Genomic DNA, 19,110 nt, shown 5'->3' with positions numbered 1-19,110 from the left:
CATTGCTGCTATAAACATTGGGGTACAGATGGCCCTTCTTTTCATGACATCTGTATCCTTGGGGTAAATACCCAGGAGTGCAATTGCAGGGTCATAGGGAAGCTCTATTTTTAATTTCTTGAGGAATCTCCACACTGTTCTCCAAAGAGGCTGCACCAACTTGCATTCCCACCAACAGTGTAAGAGGGTTCCCCTTTCTCCACATCCCCTCCAACACATGTTGTTTCCTGTCTTGCTAATTTTGGCCATTCTAACTGGTGTAAGGTGATATCTCAATGTGGTTTTAATTTGAATCTCCCTGAGGGCTAATGATGATGAACATTTTTTCATGTGTCTGATAGCCATTTGTATGTCTTTTTTTTTTTTTTTTTTTAAGATTTTATTTATTTATTTGACAGAGAGATCACAAGTAGGCAGAGAGGCAGGCAGAGAGAGAGAGGGAAGCAGGCTCCCCGCTGAGCAGAGAGCCCGATGCGGGGCTCGATCCCAGGACCCTGAGATCATGACCTGAGCTGAAGGCAGAGGCTTTAACCCACTGAGCCACCCAGGCGCCCCCATTTGTATGTCTTGATTGGAGAAGTGTCTGTTCATATCTTCTGCCCATTTTTTGATATGTTGGCCTGTTTCGTGTTTGTTGAGTTTGAGGAGTTCATTATAGATCCTGGATATCAACCTTTTGTCTGTACTGTCATTTGCAAATATCTTCTCCCATTTTTAGGTTCATTTCTGATGATTAGTATAGACTAGGGAGAACTTTAGACTGAAGAGTGGAGAAACAAGTCAGTACCTCAATAAGAAATGATGGAGTCTGCGGAGAGGTGATTTAAGAGGGTTGAGTATGTGACTGTTTTTTCCATTATCTTCTTTCCCCCACAGCTGTTTTTCAGAGTGACAGATGACCGGGCCAAGCAGTCTGAATTGTACTTAGTAGGAATGATCTGTTACTATGGCAAACATTATTCTACATTCTTTTTCCAAACAAAGATCCGCAAATGGATGTATTTTGATGATGCTCATGTCAAGGAGGTAGGAATATTTAAGCCCTTCTTAAAGTGTTTGGTGGCTGCAACCAAAAAAACTAGGATAATTACTTGTCTTCTTGTCTTCAGTGTTTATTTTCATTGTTTGATGTCTGTTTACCTATCTGTTGAATTTATGAGAGGGTCAGTCTTGTCTTCTCCAAATAGATGGCAAGTTTCTCAAAGATAGGATGGATATATTTTCTGTTATTTTCTCTGACTTCTCACCATGCAGTCAGTACAGTTCTGCGTTTATAGTTGACAACGGGTTTTTTTTTTTAATGTATTAATTGGTTGATTTGAGTGAGAACAGTTTAAAGCCTCAAATTAGGCTAGAAGGTTAGCATGAAATTCAGAATTTCAGAGTTCGTATTATCAGTGGGTAATCCTTTGTCCCAGAGCTGCTATCAATTATTCTCTGATTATTACCTCCCTGAAGTACCTTAACATGTTTTGGGAATAGTGTAGGAAAGAAAAAATGGGGCTATGAGAATATTTAAAGCTGGAAACTTGTTACTGTTTAAGTCACAGAGTCCATGACTGAAGTATTTAAGGTGATCTGTATAAGTTAGGAAGCTTTGTGAGGTAAGATTAGCAGGAGGAGACTCCTGACTATAATTTACAGCAATCCATGGACATTAAGAAGTGTCCTCTACAAATAGTAAAGTCTGTCACATTTCTTGATTGTCTCTGTTTTGCCGTTGTAGTTTTGGGGAATTTATATGAATTCTTTGAGCTTTAGCATTTTTATTTGAAAAATAATACTTGCCTTATAAGATTTTAAATGAGATTTATATGTAAAAAGGATTTTTTTAGTTAAAATAACTTAGTTATAAATGTAATGAACATCTATTATGAAATTAGCACTATGCTAGTTGTTCAGCTCTTAAGAACACACCATCTCAGAATGTGACTGGTTCAAATTTAAGAGAGGGTGAGTGGGGCGCCTGGGTGGCTTAGTGGGTTAAGCTGCTGCCTTCGGCTCAGGTCATGACCTCAGAGTCCTGGGATCGAGTCCCGCATCGGGCTCTCTGCTCAGCAGGGAGCCTGCTTCCCTCTCTCTCTCTCTGCCTGCCTCTCTGCCTACTTGTGATTTCTCTCTGTCAAATAAATAAATAAAATCTTTTAAAAAAAAAAAAAAAAAGAGAGAGGGTGAGTTTAGGGATTTGATTGGATTGTTTCCATGCCTCTCCTGTCACTCTTTTGCACTGCTTTGGCAGTGCTGAATCCAGCTCAAAGCTAAGGCCGAGGTTCAGCTGTCTATTCTAAGCAGTTTGACATTTTATGTCCTGCCATGTGTGAACTCTGAAATGGAATGTCATTTATTCAAAGGCAGTCTGTGAGAGTTTCTGCCTGCTGTTTAGCTTCATAAAAGTGATTTTAATATTTAGATGAAAATTATATAATTTATAGAAATGATAGAATTGCAAATTTCAAGCAAGGGCTTTAATCTGTGAAAAGAAATTGATCACCAAAGCAGCTGAAGTCCCCTCACATAGCATGTTTACCTTTGAGAGCTTTCATTTATATTTGACAACTAAATTGATGTTTCACAGGAATAAAAGTAATTTTATTCATCATTTCTACCTCTTACAGGGTTTTACGCTTTCTAAAAGGATTTAACAACAACAACAACAAAAGATTTAACAAAAAATTTATAAAATTTAGGTCTAAGGTCTCTTTTGTGGTTTCTTTACCCAATTTTTGTCTTTTTGTCATTCTTATTTTCTTTAGAAAAACAGAATGGGAAGATATGTTTTGGATTGTGGATACAAAATATAACTGTCATATTCTTCTGATTGTTTCTGGTTCAGATTGGGCCCAAATGGAAGGATGTGGTGACCAAATGCATCAAGGGGCATTATCAGCCTTTGCTACTGCTTTATGCAGACCCACAGGGTACCCCAGTGTCTACCCAGGACCTGCCTCCCCAGGTTGAGTTCCAGTCATACAGCAGAACATGCTATGATAGTGAAGATTCAGGTGAGCAGTCTAGCTCTTTACTTCTTCCTTCTTCCTTCCAATGTGATCACTGGACAGTTATGACTCATACTTAAATCATGAGCCCAACACAATAGCCTAGCCTATAGATAGAGGATCCGTTAGAGATGGAAAGAAGTGCCAGCTCGTGCTGAAGCCCAAGGTGTGCCAGGCTTTGTTTCCTTCCGCCTTCAAGAATGTTGTTGCCTAAGTCACCTGGCCCTGATTCAAAAGTGAGAAGGCAATTAGGTTGATTTAGCTTGAAGTAATTAGTTTGTGAGGGAGACTCAGTGTTTAACCTTCTAATAATGTAAGATGACTGATTTCTTGCTGTCAATTTAACAATGACTTCAGCAAATTGTTAAGACTGAGAAAAATTTTATGTGTTACTACAAGACTAGTCATTTTGTTTGGGATAAGAGATTTTTGTTTTAAAATGCCAAGTGTAGTAGCAGTATCCTTCAGCCTATGAATCAGATTTTCACTTCTAATTCAACTGTTTGCAACTTAAATCACGTTTTCCTGTAGAAACAATTTGCAGCTTGATGGCTGAAGTCTCAGGATAGCTCAAAGAGGCTTATAATGTATTAGAAATATAACCCTAATAGTTTCGGCTTGTTTTCTAAAAAGGAGGAAAAAGAAATATCCTTTTCATTTTCTAGATCTAGGATTGCTCTGGAGTATAGTTTTGAAAGAGAAGATGCTTGTTCTTGAAATTTTTTCCCATACCTTTTGTGCTTCCCTCCCGCTTAGCATCTGGTGTTCTTCCCAACCATGTACCTACTCAGACCTTTTTCTCCCTTCAGTCAAACACACATTTCCCCTTTTGTGCTTTTCTGAGCAAGTTGTTCAGAGAAAAGTAATCTGATTGAACTAATTTACTCCAAAGGATATATAACAGCCCTAGGGCGCCTGGTGCCTGGGTGGCTCAGTCTTTAAGCCTCTGCCTTCAGCTCCTGCCTACATCAGTCTCCTTGCTCAGCGGGGTGCCTGCTTCTCCTTCTCCCACTCCCCCTGCTTGTGTTCCCTCTCTTGCTATCTCTCTGTCAGATAAATAAAATCTTTATAAGTAAGTAAGTAAATACATAAATAACGGCCCCATAATTTATCAGATATATTAAAAATGCTTACAATGTCAATCAAATTTTTTTTTTTAAGTGACATTTCTGGCAGTGTAGGAGAAAAATGATGGGCTGGGAGGCAACTGGTTATGTATGCCAGGTTGGCCTGGGACTCTCCATCCAAATAGATCTTACTTTTCACAACTTTTTCCTTTCTTCCACTTTCCCCCATAGGTTTTCTAAAAGCCCCACAGTTTTTCACAGTGGCAGGCAAAGTGAGGGCTTCAGCAAGGTAGGGGCAGGAGTGGGAGGAATTGTTTGTATGTCTGGGTTATCTGGAAGTTGGGTGTTGGGAAGAACGGCTCTGGTATATCCTTCTCACTCTTCAATTTAGGAATTCTTGCCTTATGGACCCTTGTTGCCATCCAACTCTTTGCCTTCCCTCTGTCACTGTCCTCTCTTTCCTTACTTTTGTGTATGTGTCTCCTCCTTCCCTCAGGGAGGGAGCCCTCCATCTCAAGTGACACTCGAACAGATTCCTCAACGGAGAGCTATCCCTACAAACATTCCCACCATGAGTCTGTGGTCAGTCACTTCTCTTCTGATTCTCAGGGGACAGTCATCTATAATGTGGAGAATGATTCCACGTCTCAGAGCAGTCGGGACACAGGTAGGGAGTTATACAGTGGACGCTGCTTGCCTGATTCAGTTCCTACATAGAGATTCTCCCAGGGAAAAGAAACTGGGGCAAGTTAGAAATGTTAGTCATGGAAAGGGAGAAAGGCACAGAACTTGGGTAATTGACTGGGATGAAAAGAAGCAACACAACTCTGAATGAAACAATGATAACTCCATTACACATATGCCTATTAACACCAGCATGTCAGTAAGAATGATTGTAATGTGATTATTGATGTGATTGCTTATTTCAAAATCTGCTTTTTGTTCTTACTATATTCTCGATCCCTGTCCTTCTCATAGTTTCCCAGTAACATTTGTTGCCTCGCTCCTCATCATGTTTTCATGTCAGGCATTATCCCAAGTGGAGGGCTTTAAGAGAAGGGGCATGTTTATGGGCATGGCACACTTGCTCATCACCTTGCTGGACTTCATGAAGGACAGAAAAGCAAAAGAAGGAAAGCTAGCCTGTTTGTTACTGTGCTTTCCATGCAGAGAACATTCTTGAACTGTTCTGTTAATCTGTAGAAGAATGTGCCTGTTGTCAGTGGAAGAAATCAGTACAGAGCATGAAAGGAAAAGAAGCGCATAACTCACTGCTGAGATGAAAGGTTTATCACCTAATGCATAGAACAGTGCCCATACTCTTAGAGACTTGGGAATTAGTGAGCTCATGGCTTCAGATTGGTGGTTCCTACTCTGTGCTTGACTTTTTTTTGAGGTTTTTATTTAAATTCCAGCTGTTAACATACAGTATGATACTAGTTTCAGGTATACAATATAGTGATTCAACACCCGTCATACAGCACCTGGTGCCCATCACAATGAGTGGCACTCCTTAATCCCCATCACCTATTTCACCTTTTCTATAAATATTTGTAGTATGTATCTCTAAAACAAGAAATCATTTTTAAAAATGTCATTATCACACTTAAAAATATTAATAGTTCCTAAAAACTAAATAACCAATGAGTGTTCAAAAACACAAGTATCTTATAATTTTTTTAAAATTTTTTATCATTTTTAATGGTTTATGTGCTTTATTCTGAATCCAAGTGAGACCTACACTTAATAAGTCTTTTACATTTCTTTTAAGCTATAGGTTTCTCTATTTTTCCTTGTAGCTGATTGTTGAATAACTAGGTATAGTTTGTCCTATAGATTGCCTACATTCTGAAGTTTGCTGATTATATTCCTAAGGTAAACTCTAGCATGTTTCTCTGTTCTCTGTATTTCTTGTAAATTGGCAGTTGGATCTGGAGGTTTGGTTAGATTCATGTTGAATTTCTTTTGATGACTATTGCATTAGGTGATTACTTTGATTTTTTTTTTTTTTTAGACTGTATTTCTGAAACTGTGAATCAGGGAGAAGCCAAATAACAGGATAAACAAGGCATATTTTCCAGGAGAGTCAGGTTTATATTAAAGGTTTGTGAATGGCCAGGGGTAGGGGAGTGTACTCCCATTGGTGTAACATTTGCAGATTTAGTTGCTCCAAGTGATTTCCTTCTTTCTGAAATCTTTCCTTTGGGCCCGGAGGTAACAAAGGATCAGATAAAAGCAATAGAAGATTACGTTGGTTAATTTCTTGAAAATAGGTAGCATATCACTACCCCTGCTGGTACATGAATTTGTACAAAAATTTTCATATATTAACTTATGAAAACAAATTAGTGCTTGGTGCATTTGAAAACCTAGAGGATTTTCTCTAAATCTGTTTTCTAATTTAATTCAGTTGCTTAATTCACCTTTGGCTTCCAGCATTTTAGATTGATTATATCCTTTATAATCTGACCTTTGCTGTTATCATATCATACATTTACATTCTGTGGCCATGAAGCAGGGCAAGTCATGTAAAAGAGCCGATATCTCCTGGGCTTCCCAGTGATCAGTACTGAGGAATTATGAAGTGTAATCTCTGGGTAAAGCCAGGTTTGGTAAAGCACTCTTTGGAGATGGGAATAAGAATTATTCAAAGTTCAAATGCCCTTCTAAATGATTCACATTTAAAGAAGATTTAGAACTGAATCTTAAAGCCACCCACAATCAGAGCGCTCTTGTGGGCAAAGGCTGGGGAACCTGGGCAATACCAGATGTAATAAAAAATTAGGCTTTACTTAGTATGTGTTGGTAAATGAAAGGGAGGCTCTATCTTTTATTTATTTTAGTGAAAATATGTTGATACATGACATTTTTATACAATCTTTACAACTGTCACCTTTTAAAAATTACCAAGTAATGTGTCCTTTCTGGGTCACTGGGAAAGATTATGAGCAGAATCAAGACTGGTAATTGGTCAGGAGACATTGTCAATTTGCAGGCTTCCATTTAAATACTTGAGCTTCTCTGCATTTATCTGTATTCCTGCTACACTTAAATCAGATAGCCTTGGCCTCTACAGCTTCTGATTCATGGGTATACTAAATTTGTAGCACTATTATGAATCCCAGAGGGAGACTAGTTTCTCAAGAGGATGGAGGTCAGTCTCAGAAACCAGCTTACCCCCATTTCCTTGTTCTTTCAGGACACCTGACTGATAGTGAATGTAATCAGAAACTCACATCCAAGAAAGGATCACTGATAGAACGCAAGAGGAGCTCTGGCCGGGTTAGGAGGAAAGGCGATGAGCCACAGGCCTCAGGGTACCACAGTGAAGGCAAGCCATTCTGCACTGTTTGTCTTTCTTCATTCACTCTGGCAAACTTGTGTCGTACTCCAGACTGGCTTTTCTTTTCTGCTTTCACACTTTGGGGTCTGGGTATCTGTGATCATTTTAAACATTTATGTTTATTTAATTCTTTGTGTTTTTAGGAGAAACACTGAAAGAGAAACAGGCCCCTAGGAATGCCTCTAAACCATCCAGCAGCACCAATAGACTAAGGGATTTTAAAGAGACAGTCAGCAATATGATTCACAACAGACCATCCCTGGCTTCTCAGACCAACCTAGGATCCCCGTGTGTGGGGAAGGGAGGAGACCCGACTGACAAAAAGCCTCCTAGGAACCTGTCTTTACACTGTCGTGACTGGGAAGTAGAGAGTACCAGCAGTGAGTCAAAATCCAGTTCTTCTAGCAAGTATCGTCCAACATGGAGACCCAAACGAGAGTCTCTGAATATTGACAGTATCTTTAGTAAGGACAAAAGGAAGCACTGTGGCTATACCCAGCTTAGCCCCTTTTCTGAGGATTCAGGTGAGGAGATAATTAGGGAAGAATTGGGCTTTTGAATAAAGTTGACTTACGTATTTAAAAAACCTGGATTTTCTGGTATACTTAGCAAGGTACATTTTTATGCTGATGCTTTTGGAGATAGGAGTTCAGTGAAGGAGTAGCTGGAGGGAGGGTTTGGTTATGTCTTAATTTGAAGCCGATGCTAAAAATACCTCCTTTTCCATACTTGTCCTTTGATCCGGATAGCTAAAGAATTTACGCCAGATGAACTAAGCAAGCCACCTGCTTACGACGTTAAAACTGGTGGACCAAGCCCCCAGTATAAGCCCTGGGGCCCCGCACGGCCAGGCTCTCACCTTTTAGAACAGCACCCTCGCCTAATACAGCGAATGGAGTCTGGCTATGAGAGCAGTGAGAGGAACAGCAACAGCCCTGTCAGCCTGGATGCAGCCCTGCCTGAGAGCTCCAGTGTCTGCAGGTATTGTTTGGCCTTTGAATAGCAGCATTGTCCCTTGCAGCAATGTGAGCCACCAGGAGGCTTTTCAACTCACAGGGGTGGAGAAATGGAATTTATTAACAATCAACTTTCTTTCTTTCTTTTTTTAAAAATTGAAATAAAGTTGATATACCATGTATTAGTTTTAGGTGTACAACATAGTGATTGGACAATTCTGTATATTACACTGTGCTCACAGCAATACATATGGTGACCATCTGTCACCATAGAATGTTATTACAATATTATTGACTATATTCTCTATGCTGTACTTTTTATCCCCCATGTGATTGTATCTCTTAATCTCCTTCTGTTATTTCACCCTTCCCCCAACATTCTTCCCTTCCACAACCACCAGTTTGTTTTTGTATTTGTGATTCTGTTTCTGTTTTTTATTTGTTTGTTCATTTGTTTTGTCTTTTAGGTCCCACATCTAAGTGAAATCATTTAGTATTTGTCTTTCTCTGACTTATTTCACTTAGCATAACAGAACCTGCTGGGTCCATCCATGTTGTTGTAAATGGCAAAATTCCATTATTTTTTATGGCTCAGGAATATTCTGTTGTGCACATATACCTTATCTTCTTTTCCATTCATCTCTTTTTTAAAAATTTTTTAATTTTTAGTTTTAAATTTTTTTAAAGATTTACTTATTTATTTGACAGATAACAAGTAGGCAGAGAGGCAGGCAGAGGGAGAGGAGGAAGCAGGCTTCCTTCTGAGCAGAGAGCCTGATATGGGGCTTGATCCCAGTACCCTGGGATCATGACCCAAGCCGAAAGTAGAGGCTTTAACCCACTGAGCCACCCAGGTGACCCTCCATTCATCTTTTTTTTTTTTTTTTAAATTTTATTTATTTATTTGAGAGAGACAGTGAGAGAGAGCATGAGCAAGGAGGTCAGAGGGAGAAACAGACTCCCCATGGAGCTGGGAGCCCGATGCCAGACTCGATCCCAGGACTCCGGGATCATGACCTGAGCTGAAGGCAGTCGTCCAACCAACTGAGCCACCCAGGTGTCCCCCTCCATTCATCTTTTAATGGACATTTAGGTTGCTAACATAGGTTGGCTGTTGAAAATAATGCTACCCTAAACATGGTGGGGATGCTCTGTCAGCTTTCTATGACAACAGCACCCTCTGCTGGAAGAAGGAGCAAAGGCATTTGAGAAAGGAGAGAGCTTGATTATGTGTAAAATTACTCAGTAAATAACTTGTAATGGAAGAATTAGTGAATCAAAATATAGTTCTATGATCAGAGAGAAAATACAGTTGTTATTTATTCTTCCATTTAGCATGGTTTCTTTCTTTCTTTTTTTTTTTTTTAAGATTTTATTTATTTGACAGAGATCACAAGTAGGAAGAGAGGCAGGCAGAGAGAGAGAGGAGGAAGTAGGTTTCCTGCTGAGCAGAGAGCCCGATGGGGGGCTTGATTCCAGGACCCTGAGACCGTGACCTGAGCCGAAGGCAGAGGCTCAACCCACTGAGCCACTCAGGCTCCCCTGCTTTCTTCTTTTTTTTTTTTTTTTTAAGATTTTATTTATTTGACAGAGAGAGGTCACAAGTAGGCAGAGAGGCAGGCAGAGAGAGAGGAGGAAGCAGGCTCCCTGCTGAGCAGAGAGCCCGATGCAGGACTAGATCCCAGGACCCCGAGATCATGACCTGAGCCGAAGGCAGCGGCTCAACCCACTGAGCCACCCAGGCGCCCCTGGTTTCTTCTTTTCAAGAGTCACAGGGATTCTGTGTTTTGTAAGTCAGTGATACTCATAATTCCAAAAGGTAATAATAATGATTTAATAGTGTTCATTGTACCTTATTCCTGGGGCACAGTTTGCTTTATAAATTTCAGGTTTTCATATGCTGTTTCTACTGAGTTGCCACAGAGGCAAATTTCTTAACAGAGTTGCTGTTTGCAAAGAGTGACTATATCTTCTACAAGGGTGTTAGTTACATCCTCATATTTTCCCATTGCTTATCGCTCAGCATGGGATCCAGAACTGTCCAATAACCTATTAAGTTTACACATGAGGGGGTGCCTGGGTGGCTCAGTGGATTAAGTCGCTGCCTTCGGCTCAGGTCATGATCTCAGGGTCCTGGGATTGAGCCGCGCATCGGGCTCTCTGCTCGGCGGGGAATCTGCTTCCCCCTCTCTCTCTGCCTGACTCTCTGCCTACTTGTGATCGCTCTCTCTGTCAAATAAATAAATAAAATCTTAAAAAAAAATTTACACATGAGAAGATGGCTGCAGAGGTATAAGAAAGAGGAAGGCAATTCATATGAGAACTTATGTTTATTAATATATTTAATAAATTTTGTGCCAGATAGTGCTAGATGCACAAAATATAAATGAGGTGAGATAAGATGGGGGAACTACTTTCAGAAATAGTTTAGCAGGTACTTTAACTATATATTAGCTCAATGTTTTATTGTTGTTTTTTAAAAAGATTTTTTATTTATTTAGGACACCTGGGTGGCTCAGATGGTTAAGCATCTGCCTTCAGCTCAGGTCATGATCCCAGGGTCCTGGGATCAAGTCCTGCATTTGGCTCCCTGCTTCTTGGGGAGCCTGGTTCTCCCTTTGCCTCTGCCTCTGCCGCTCTCTCTCTGTCTCTCATGAATAAATAAATAAAATTTTTTAAAGTATTTTATTTATTTTTTAAAACATATTTTATTTATTTGAAGATTTTATTTATTTATTAGAGAGAGAGGGAGCGCAAGCACAAGCAGGGGAAGCAGCAGGCAGAGGGAGAGGCAGGGTACCTGCTAAGCAGAGAGCCTGACGTGGGACTCGATCCTAAGACCCTGAGATCATAACCCAAGCTGAAGGCAAATGCTTGACTGACTGAGCTACCCAGGAGCCCCTGTTTTTTGTTTTTTTGAGGGAATTTAGTTGTAGGAATGTTGCAAGTTATCACCCTTCTGATGTTTTCACTAAACTCTGGTTTGCTTTTGAAGGGATCCAAGTGCTAAGAGATCAGCTGGGTTGGCACCTTCCTGGCGTCATATCCCAAAGTCTCACAGCAGTAGCATACTGGAGGCAGACTCCATAGCATCCAGGAGTAACTGGACAAAGAATCAGCCCTTCTCAGGTAAGCAGAAAGACACTGGATTTCGAGGGCTAGATTTGACTGCCAATTCTATTTGGAAAATAGCCTTATCTGAGCCCATCTGAAATTAGAGGGCAGTTGTATCTTAAATTTTCCATCAGTATGTAAATATGGAGGCATTTGAGCCATTCCATCTTTAGATTTTTCTGTTTTTTGTCCTTCATCATGGCTTGTCTGTTTGTTCTTTACTATTTGGGGAGAGCCCTTGTGGGAATAAGAAGGAACAGAAATATGGTGAACAGTGTCAGTAGCACCTGTAATCCTCAGAAGAATAAGTTCTCAGGTTTTTTCCCTTGGTATAGAGGAAGCCTCATGAGAATGGATTTCTCATTGTTTAGTTCTATGAGTTGAGATGACAAAGGGTGACATGAAGGCTATGGGTGAAACTAGGGAGTAAGTAGGTCAGACCTATCCTTATCCCTGCCTCTATATCCTATCCAGTATTCCTGTTTTCTTTTCCCTAATTGAGTGCCTTATGTCCTTATATTCCCTCCTCCCTTTTTTTGTAAGAGTGCATGGGCAGGGGGAGGGCAGAGGGAGAAAGAGTCTTAAGCGGACTCTACACTGAGTGCCGAGCTCAATCCCATGACCCTGAGATCATGACCTGAGCTGACACCAAGAATCCGATGCTTAACTGACTGTATCACCCAGGTGCCCCTACAAACTCTCTGTTTTACTGGATGTTTTACCAACTCTTTAAAGAGATACTGGAAGTTAAGGCCGAGAAATTGACTTGCTTGAAGATTCCCAATGAATTAGTGGCAACACATAGCTGAGAATGCTGTCTGTTAAGAGCATAGATTATGAATTTAAGCTATTTGACTTTAGTTCAGCTCTACCATTTATCATCTTTGTCACCTTAGGCAAGTTATTTGTTTATTCTCTTCGTGTCTCTGTTTTTTTATTCCTAAAATGTGGGCGATAATAGTATCTATTTCATAGGTTGTCATAAGAATTAAATGAAATAATATATGTAAAAGTACTTAAAACTATCCATCACAGTTTTAAATGCTCACAGTAAATGCTCAACCAAATGTTATTTTTCACATTGTTATTGTTCTAATAAAGCCACTCAATAAGTATATTACCATCATCGTTATAATCCATAGCCCAGATTTCACCCTGAATCTGAGGTAGACAGCACTGTCCAGAACATGAACCCCAAACTGAATCGAGTTCCAAAGGAAAGGCAATGTAGTGGCCATAAATGCAGCAAGTGCCTAGTCTTATTTATGGAAATGTGACAATTTTCTCTTCCCCCTTGCTTATATTTAGGTGGGGAGATATCTTCCAAAAGTGAACTGGATGAACTGCAGGAGGAAGTGGCCAGGAGGGCCCAGGAACAGGAACTTCGAAGGAAACGGGAGAAGGAATTAGAGGCAGCTAAAGGGTTTAATCCTCATCCCAGCCGCTTCATGGACTTGGATGAACTGCAGAATCAGGGTAATTGTTGTGAGCATAGGTTGTGGGTGATGGGGACAGAGAGAGAAGGGAGGGGAAATATTCAGACCTGTAAATTCCTAAACTATTTAGCTAAGTTGTATTTTATTTTATTTATTTATTTTTTAAAAATTTATTTATTTATTTATTTATTTGACAGAGATCACAAGTAGGCAGAGAGGTGGGCAGAGAGAGAGGAGGAAGCAGGCTCCCTGTGGAGCAGAGAGCCTGATGTGGGACTTGATCCCAGGCCCCTGTGACGATGACCCGAGCTGAAGGCAGAGGCCTTAACCCACTGAGCCATCCAGGCACTCCTAGCTAAGTTGTATTTTATCATAATTCACTCATTTTAGTGAGAACTAGGGAAAATAGGTGAAAAGTCTATTAATTGGGAGACAGGCACTGATTTTGGGTTTACCTATTTTTTTTTTTTTTAAAGATTTTTTCTTTATTTATCTGACAGAGATCACAAGTAGGCAGAGAGGCAGGCAGAGAGAGAGGAGGAAGTAGGCTCCATGCAGAGCAGAGAGCCCGATGCGGGGCTCGATCCCAGGACCCTGGGATCATGACCTGAGCCAAAGGCAGAGGCTTAACCCACTGAGCCACCCAGGCGCCCCTTGGGTTTACCTATTGAAAGTCTATAGTTTAGGGATAGTGTATTGTTCACGAAAAATATTTCCCATGATATCTGTAGAAGGTATAAATAAAACTAGTCATAATTCAGAAACAGCACAACAGGGCAGTGGGTGAGCTACATTGATGAGGGAAATTCTGCTTGCTGGGCAGAAATATACTCTTGAAATTGCCCATCTGGAGCTTCAGGGAAGTAAGTCTACCAAATAGGTTCTAAGAACACAAAGCTTGATTGCCTTTTGATCCTCTGATGATTCGTTTCCCAATTTCATACACTTTACAAGGCTTCATCAACTGCCCCACTCTAGTTACTTTTCTTCTTCAATTACTTTAGGATGTCATTTTGTATCAGAGGAGACTAGTCTTCAGAATAGGAGTTTAAAAAGACTGAGGTATATATCTTAATTAGACTCCTGAAACTTAGATCTCTGTTTTTCTTTCTATGAAATGAATTTATTGTTCTTATTATTCAGAATCCCCAGGTGTAACAAACTATGGATACTATAGCAGTGCAAAGAACAGGGGTCAGTGCTGTTTTGGATGGTTGCTTTCTTGTTGACCATTTCCTACTTTTTGTCAACAGAGAAGCTTAGTGGGCTAATTTAGGGCCTATTTGGGGACCATTTTTCTTCTCTAATCCTGCTGTCTTTTGATTTGAGGAAATTGTTGCTTTATATTTCCCAAGGCATTGTATCTGTTTCCAAGTTAGTTTTAAATTTCTAGTTCCTTAGTTGTCCCTATATTTGGATAATTTGGATAGTCTTCCTTTTCATCCTTAAGCTATGTCATGTTTGGGTCTCGGGTTTTTATTGTTTCTGAAGGAGGAATCTTGTCATCTCCTTCCCTTACTTTTTTTCCTTCCTCTTTTAGTTGGGCAGTACATGAAAGTTGAGAGAGAATCCTTCTGGCCACATTTCATTGGCAGTTCTCCGTATACTTTGATTCACAATCTCCTGGAAGAGCAAGGAATGGAGTACTAAGATTCTAAGATAGAATTAAAATCTAGTATGGTGATTGATCAACTGTAGTTTGACTATATGTCTATAGAGAACTTTTTTGTTTTAATGGCTCTCACTACCATCTCTGATTATAAAGATTATATAGATTTAAAAAAAATTTTTTTAAGATTTTTATTTATTTATTTATTTATTTATTAAAAAGATTTTATTTATTTATTTGACAGAGAGAGATCACAAGTAGGCAGAGAGGCACGCACAGAGAGAAAGAGAGAGAGGAGGAAGCAGGCTCCCTGCTGAGCAGAGAGCCCGATGCGGGACTCGATCCCAGGACCCTGAGATCATGACCCGAGCCGAAGGCAGCAGCTTAATCCACTGAGCCACGATTTTTATTTATTTATTTGACCGAGATCACAAGTAGGCAGAGGGGCAGGCAGAGAGAGAGGGGGAAGCCAACTCCCCGCTGAGCAGAGAGCCCCATGCGGAGCTCGATCCCAGGACCCTGAGATTATGACCTGAGCTGAAGGCAGAGGCTTAACCCACTGAGCCACCCTGGCGCCCCAAGATTATATAGATTAAGTCAATGTTAAATATTACAAGAAAACTTTAGGCTGTATCTCTTGATGGATCTGAATCCCAGGTTCTTCTGAACAAACTTAGTACTTCCACAGCCTTCTCATTGCTCTCTAAAAGCCATGGTGATTTAAGGAGTGAATATTAGGGGTTTGGAAGAGCCTTTCTTATCCAGCTGGAGGTAGGTGGAGGATGGGGACATTATGAGAGAAATGCCTCCGACATTTTGATATTTTTTCTTGTGAGCTTGTGAAAACTCATCATTAATCCCAATCGAGGGTGAATTTACAATACAGCTTACTACCAATTTATGGTTATGAGTGAGTAAAAGCCAAGGGGGAACATAAACTTGAGTGTTCTTTTACAAAAGTTGGCCTTACAGTACTTTCTTGATTTTTCATCTGGCACTGTACTTGAACTCTTTTGCGCCTGCTTTGGTAGACATTTGCTTTCACAGGAGGAAGGAGTATTTCATGCTCAGTGTATGGGAAAGTGACTCCTGCAGTCAGCTTAGGAAGGAAGGGTATGATGAGAAAAATACTTATCACTGCTGATGGAACATATGTGCTTGCATACCAACAAGGGTTGTTCAACTGCCCTGGTAGGTGTATTAAGTTTAGGAACTATAGAGCACCTGTACCCAAGAGGTATACTAATTTTTCAGTTGTGGGTGGCACAGAGGGGACTGAATTGATGTAGGAAAGAAATTTTACAGATGGGTTTCCACAGAATGAAAGTGAAGCCACTTTTGCCTTAACACAGCAGTAGAGGTCTCCATGGAGGTCTGGGACATTCTGACACTGGCTGGCAAGATGTATCTTGTTGCACTGTGGAAAAACAGATCAGTTACAGGCATAAGAGTCCACCCTTCTGCTATAGACAATACTTTGGTCTTTTCTTGAGGGTCCTCTTAAGAGCTCTTGGAATTGGAATATGTGGTGGATAATGACATACTCCTCTTTCATGGCCTTGGCATGTCTTGGTTAAGGCAAAAACGATGTCCTACATGTTTCAGAGAATTCTTCATGGCAGTGAAGAGTTAGAATAAAGGTAGATCAAGGCTCAGCAAGGAGCTGTGTGCACTGAAGGGAAACGTCACTACATAGAAAAAGTTGGAACAAACTATAATAAAAATGAAAAGTGCTGGCCCTTTCAGGGAGGAGTGACGGCTTTGAGAGGTCCTTGCAAGAGGCAGATTCAGTGTTTGAAGAGTCGCTGCATCTGGAACAGAAGGGAGACTGTGCTGCAGCTTTGGCTTTCTGTAACGAAGCTATCTGTAAGTAACTCTAACTGCTATAGCTATGGCAATTTTAACTAACTTTGCGATAGGTATCATTAGAGTCATCACTCAGATGGGATGAAAACAGCTTTTATGTCTCCTCACTGTCACTGTCCCAAACTGAGTTCCTTTAGGCTATCTTTGCCCTTCGGATAAGTGTGCCACATGCTGTCACTGTGGCCTATGGATATTTACTGGAATAACTTAAGTCGGAGTCCACAGATGAACTATCCAGTCATGCCTACCTACCTTCTTATCCCAAGATAAAGTTAGACCTCAGATTTGAGGTTAGTCTGCTCTTTCTCTAGTCACTGACTAGGTAGGTGGAGCTTATGGCAAGAGGAAATGAATATATTGACCTCGACTTCCCAGGCCTGTGACTTTGCACCAGATATTTGATTTGTGTTTCTGCCCTGCTTTCCTGGTATGCTGCACCATAAAGTTACAGTGAAGGACTAAGGCTTAGAATTTGTATTTGGTTCTTAAATGTGACCCACAAGAAGCTGTGTTCTGTAAAGACAGATGCAGATTTGGATCTTATTTCTGCTGTTGGCTGTCGGGAAGGGGAAGTTGGGAGCAAAGTGTGGAGACCAGAGTCGGACAGGTCAGTTGCCAAGGACGAGAGTGACAGTCTCTAAGATGGAAGCACCAGTTTCTCTTCCTGACTCATTTTAGTTTAGCTTTTTGTTTGTTTGTTTGTTTTTTTAAATTCGAATTAACCTGTTTGGCCTCCATGGCTTCCATGAATGTTCCTTAGAGCCAGAGAAGCTCTGTACCCTGGACAGTATGTGCATGGTCCACGCCTTGCATTCCTGCTGCATATTTTGAGTTTTACTGCATATCTTTGCTCATTTTTGGTTCAATTTTATTTTTATTTTTGTTTGTGTTTTGTGTTCTGTTTCTGCTATATTTTCTTTTGCATTTTAGCTAAACTAAGACTTGCCCTGCATGGTGCCAGCTCTAGCACGCACAGCAGAGCCCTAGTCGATAAGAAGTTGCAAATCAGTATTCGAAAAGCACGGAGCCTGCAGGAACGCATGCAGCAGCAGCAATCTTCGGCGCAGTCGTCGCAGCCCTCAGCCTGCCTCCCCTCTCAGGGGGCGGCCCTCCCTCAGCCAACAAGGTAGTGCCTGCGATCCACTGTAGTTTATGGACACCAGGGGAGGAAATGACCACGGGTGCTCCATAGTCAGAGCTCTCCTTGTCTTGGTGTCTGTATACAGAGGACAGAGAAGAGTCCTCTGGAAAGATTTGCTTCTCAGGTCAGACATACTGTGGAAAGCTCATCCCACTGCTGGTCCTTTTCTTAATAGTTCATAGAAAGATACAGAAAGTATGGCATAATCAATAGACTGTCCTTATTTCCTGTGGGTGAGTTTGTCCTGGGACTTGTGTAATAACATGATTATTAAATCTGTACATATTATGTTTTCAGACATGGCAATCTGAGCTCTATTGTAATAGAAACCATGTGAGTTTTGGGGGGATTTCAGAGCTTCCTGTCTCTGGTGGAAGCAGAGAAAGCAGTCTTTGCTCTGACTGAACCATAGAGAAGAGACACAAAGATTCCTTTTGTTTTGCTTTGCTATGGGCAGCAATAGGAAAAAACTTCCTGGGGCCACTCATGTAGTTTTCACACTTTAGCTCTTGAATTTGGTTCTATTCAACATACATAGATTTAAGTCAAAACTAATTTTGGCTGTTCATAAGCCTACATAGTTCTCAGAATATAAATATTATAAAAACAGCTAACATTTATTGAACATTTTTTTAAAAGATTTTATTTATTTATTTTTAGAGAGAGCAGGCGAGCAGGAGAGAGCTGGGGGAGTGCAGAGGGAGAGGGAAAGAGAATCCCACGCACACTCCACATGGAATGCAGGGCCCAATGTAGGGCTCAGTCCCACCACCCCAAGATCATGACCCAAGCTGAAATCAAGAGTCAGATGCTCTTGGGACGCCTGGGTGGCTCAGTTGGTTAAGCAGCTGCCTTCGGCTCAGGTCATGATCTCAGCGTCCTGGGATCGAGTCCCACATCGGGATCCTTGCTCAGCAGGGAGCCTGCTTCTACCTCTGCCTCTGCCTGCCATTCTGTCTGCCTGTGCTCGCTCTCTCCCTCTCTCTCACTCTGATAAATAAATAAAATCTTTAAAAAAAAAAAAAAAGAGTCAGATGCTCAACTGACTGAGCCACCGAGGCACCCCGATTTATTGTCCAGGCACTAAGCTAAGTACTTCAGTTCTCACAATAACCTTAGGAGATCAGGACTGTTACTTAGCGATATTTTCTGAAAGAGGAAACTCAAGCTCAGGGAGTATAATATACGTAAGGCACCCAAGATTCCTCAGCTAGTAAGTGGTAGAGGTGTGGACTTCAGATCCAGGTCTGTTTCACTCCATTGGGTCTCCTCCATAAGTATAATGATACGTTCTTCATAATATTGTAAGGGTAACTGGGTGGCTATGACTACAAAAGTTGATAGTATATTATCATTCAAATTTAATGCTAATAGCTAGGATCTTCCTTTTTCTTCTTTTCTCCTACAGTTTACTCTAATTGTTGAATACTGATCTGAGAACCTGATGAGAGATTTGTTTGAATATAAGCAATTTAGGCAGCTAAACTCTTTCTAGAAAACTTAATGCCACTTAATATATGTGAGTAATTGAGGCTTTTATTTAAGTGCATCTAACAGAGTTTTTTAGGTCAGAAATACAAAA

At 40.7% G+C, this 19,110-nt stretch overlaps 1 protein-coding gene across 17 annotated transcripts in view; it reads left to right on the top strand.

The window, feature by feature from the left end:
• Positions 1-19,110, top strand: part of USP54 (ubiquitin specific peptidase 54) — a 119,176-nt gene that overhangs the window by 83,041 nt on the left and 17,025 nt on the right. For 8 of the 17 annotated variants that reach the window (XM_044239796.1, XM_044239793.1, XM_044239795.1 and 5 more), the window contains 10 exons: positions 877-1,026; positions 2,834-3,002; positions 4,560-4,730; positions 7,263-7,394; positions 7,550-7,930; positions 8,156-8,387; positions 11,358-11,491; positions 12,785-12,952; positions 16,253-16,387; positions 17,318-17,513. In XM_044239796.1, the coding sequence (XP_044095731.1) occupies positions 877-1,026; positions 2,834-3,002; positions 4,560-4,730; positions 7,263-7,394; positions 7,550-7,930; positions 8,156-8,387; positions 11,358-11,491; positions 12,785-12,952; positions 16,253-16,387; positions 17,318-17,513 (1,868 nt within the window). The remainder of the gene's footprint in view (positions 1-876; positions 1,027-2,833; positions 3,003-4,559; positions 4,731-7,262; positions 7,395-7,549; positions 7,931-8,155; positions 8,388-11,357; positions 11,492-12,784; positions 12,953-16,252; positions 16,388-17,317; positions 17,514-19,110) is intronic. The other 9 variants (XM_044239800.1, XM_044239797.1, XM_044239803.1 and 6 more) reach the window with 6 other exon arrangements.

This window comes from Neovison vison, chromosome 2, assembly GCF_020171115.1.
Source record: "Neovison vison isolate M4711 chromosome 2, ASM_NN_V1, whole genome shotgun sequence".
NCBI lineage: Eukaryota > Metazoa > Chordata > Mammalia > Carnivora > Mustelidae > Neogale > Neogale vison.
This window is presented reverse-complemented; position numbering and strand designations above follow the sequence as displayed.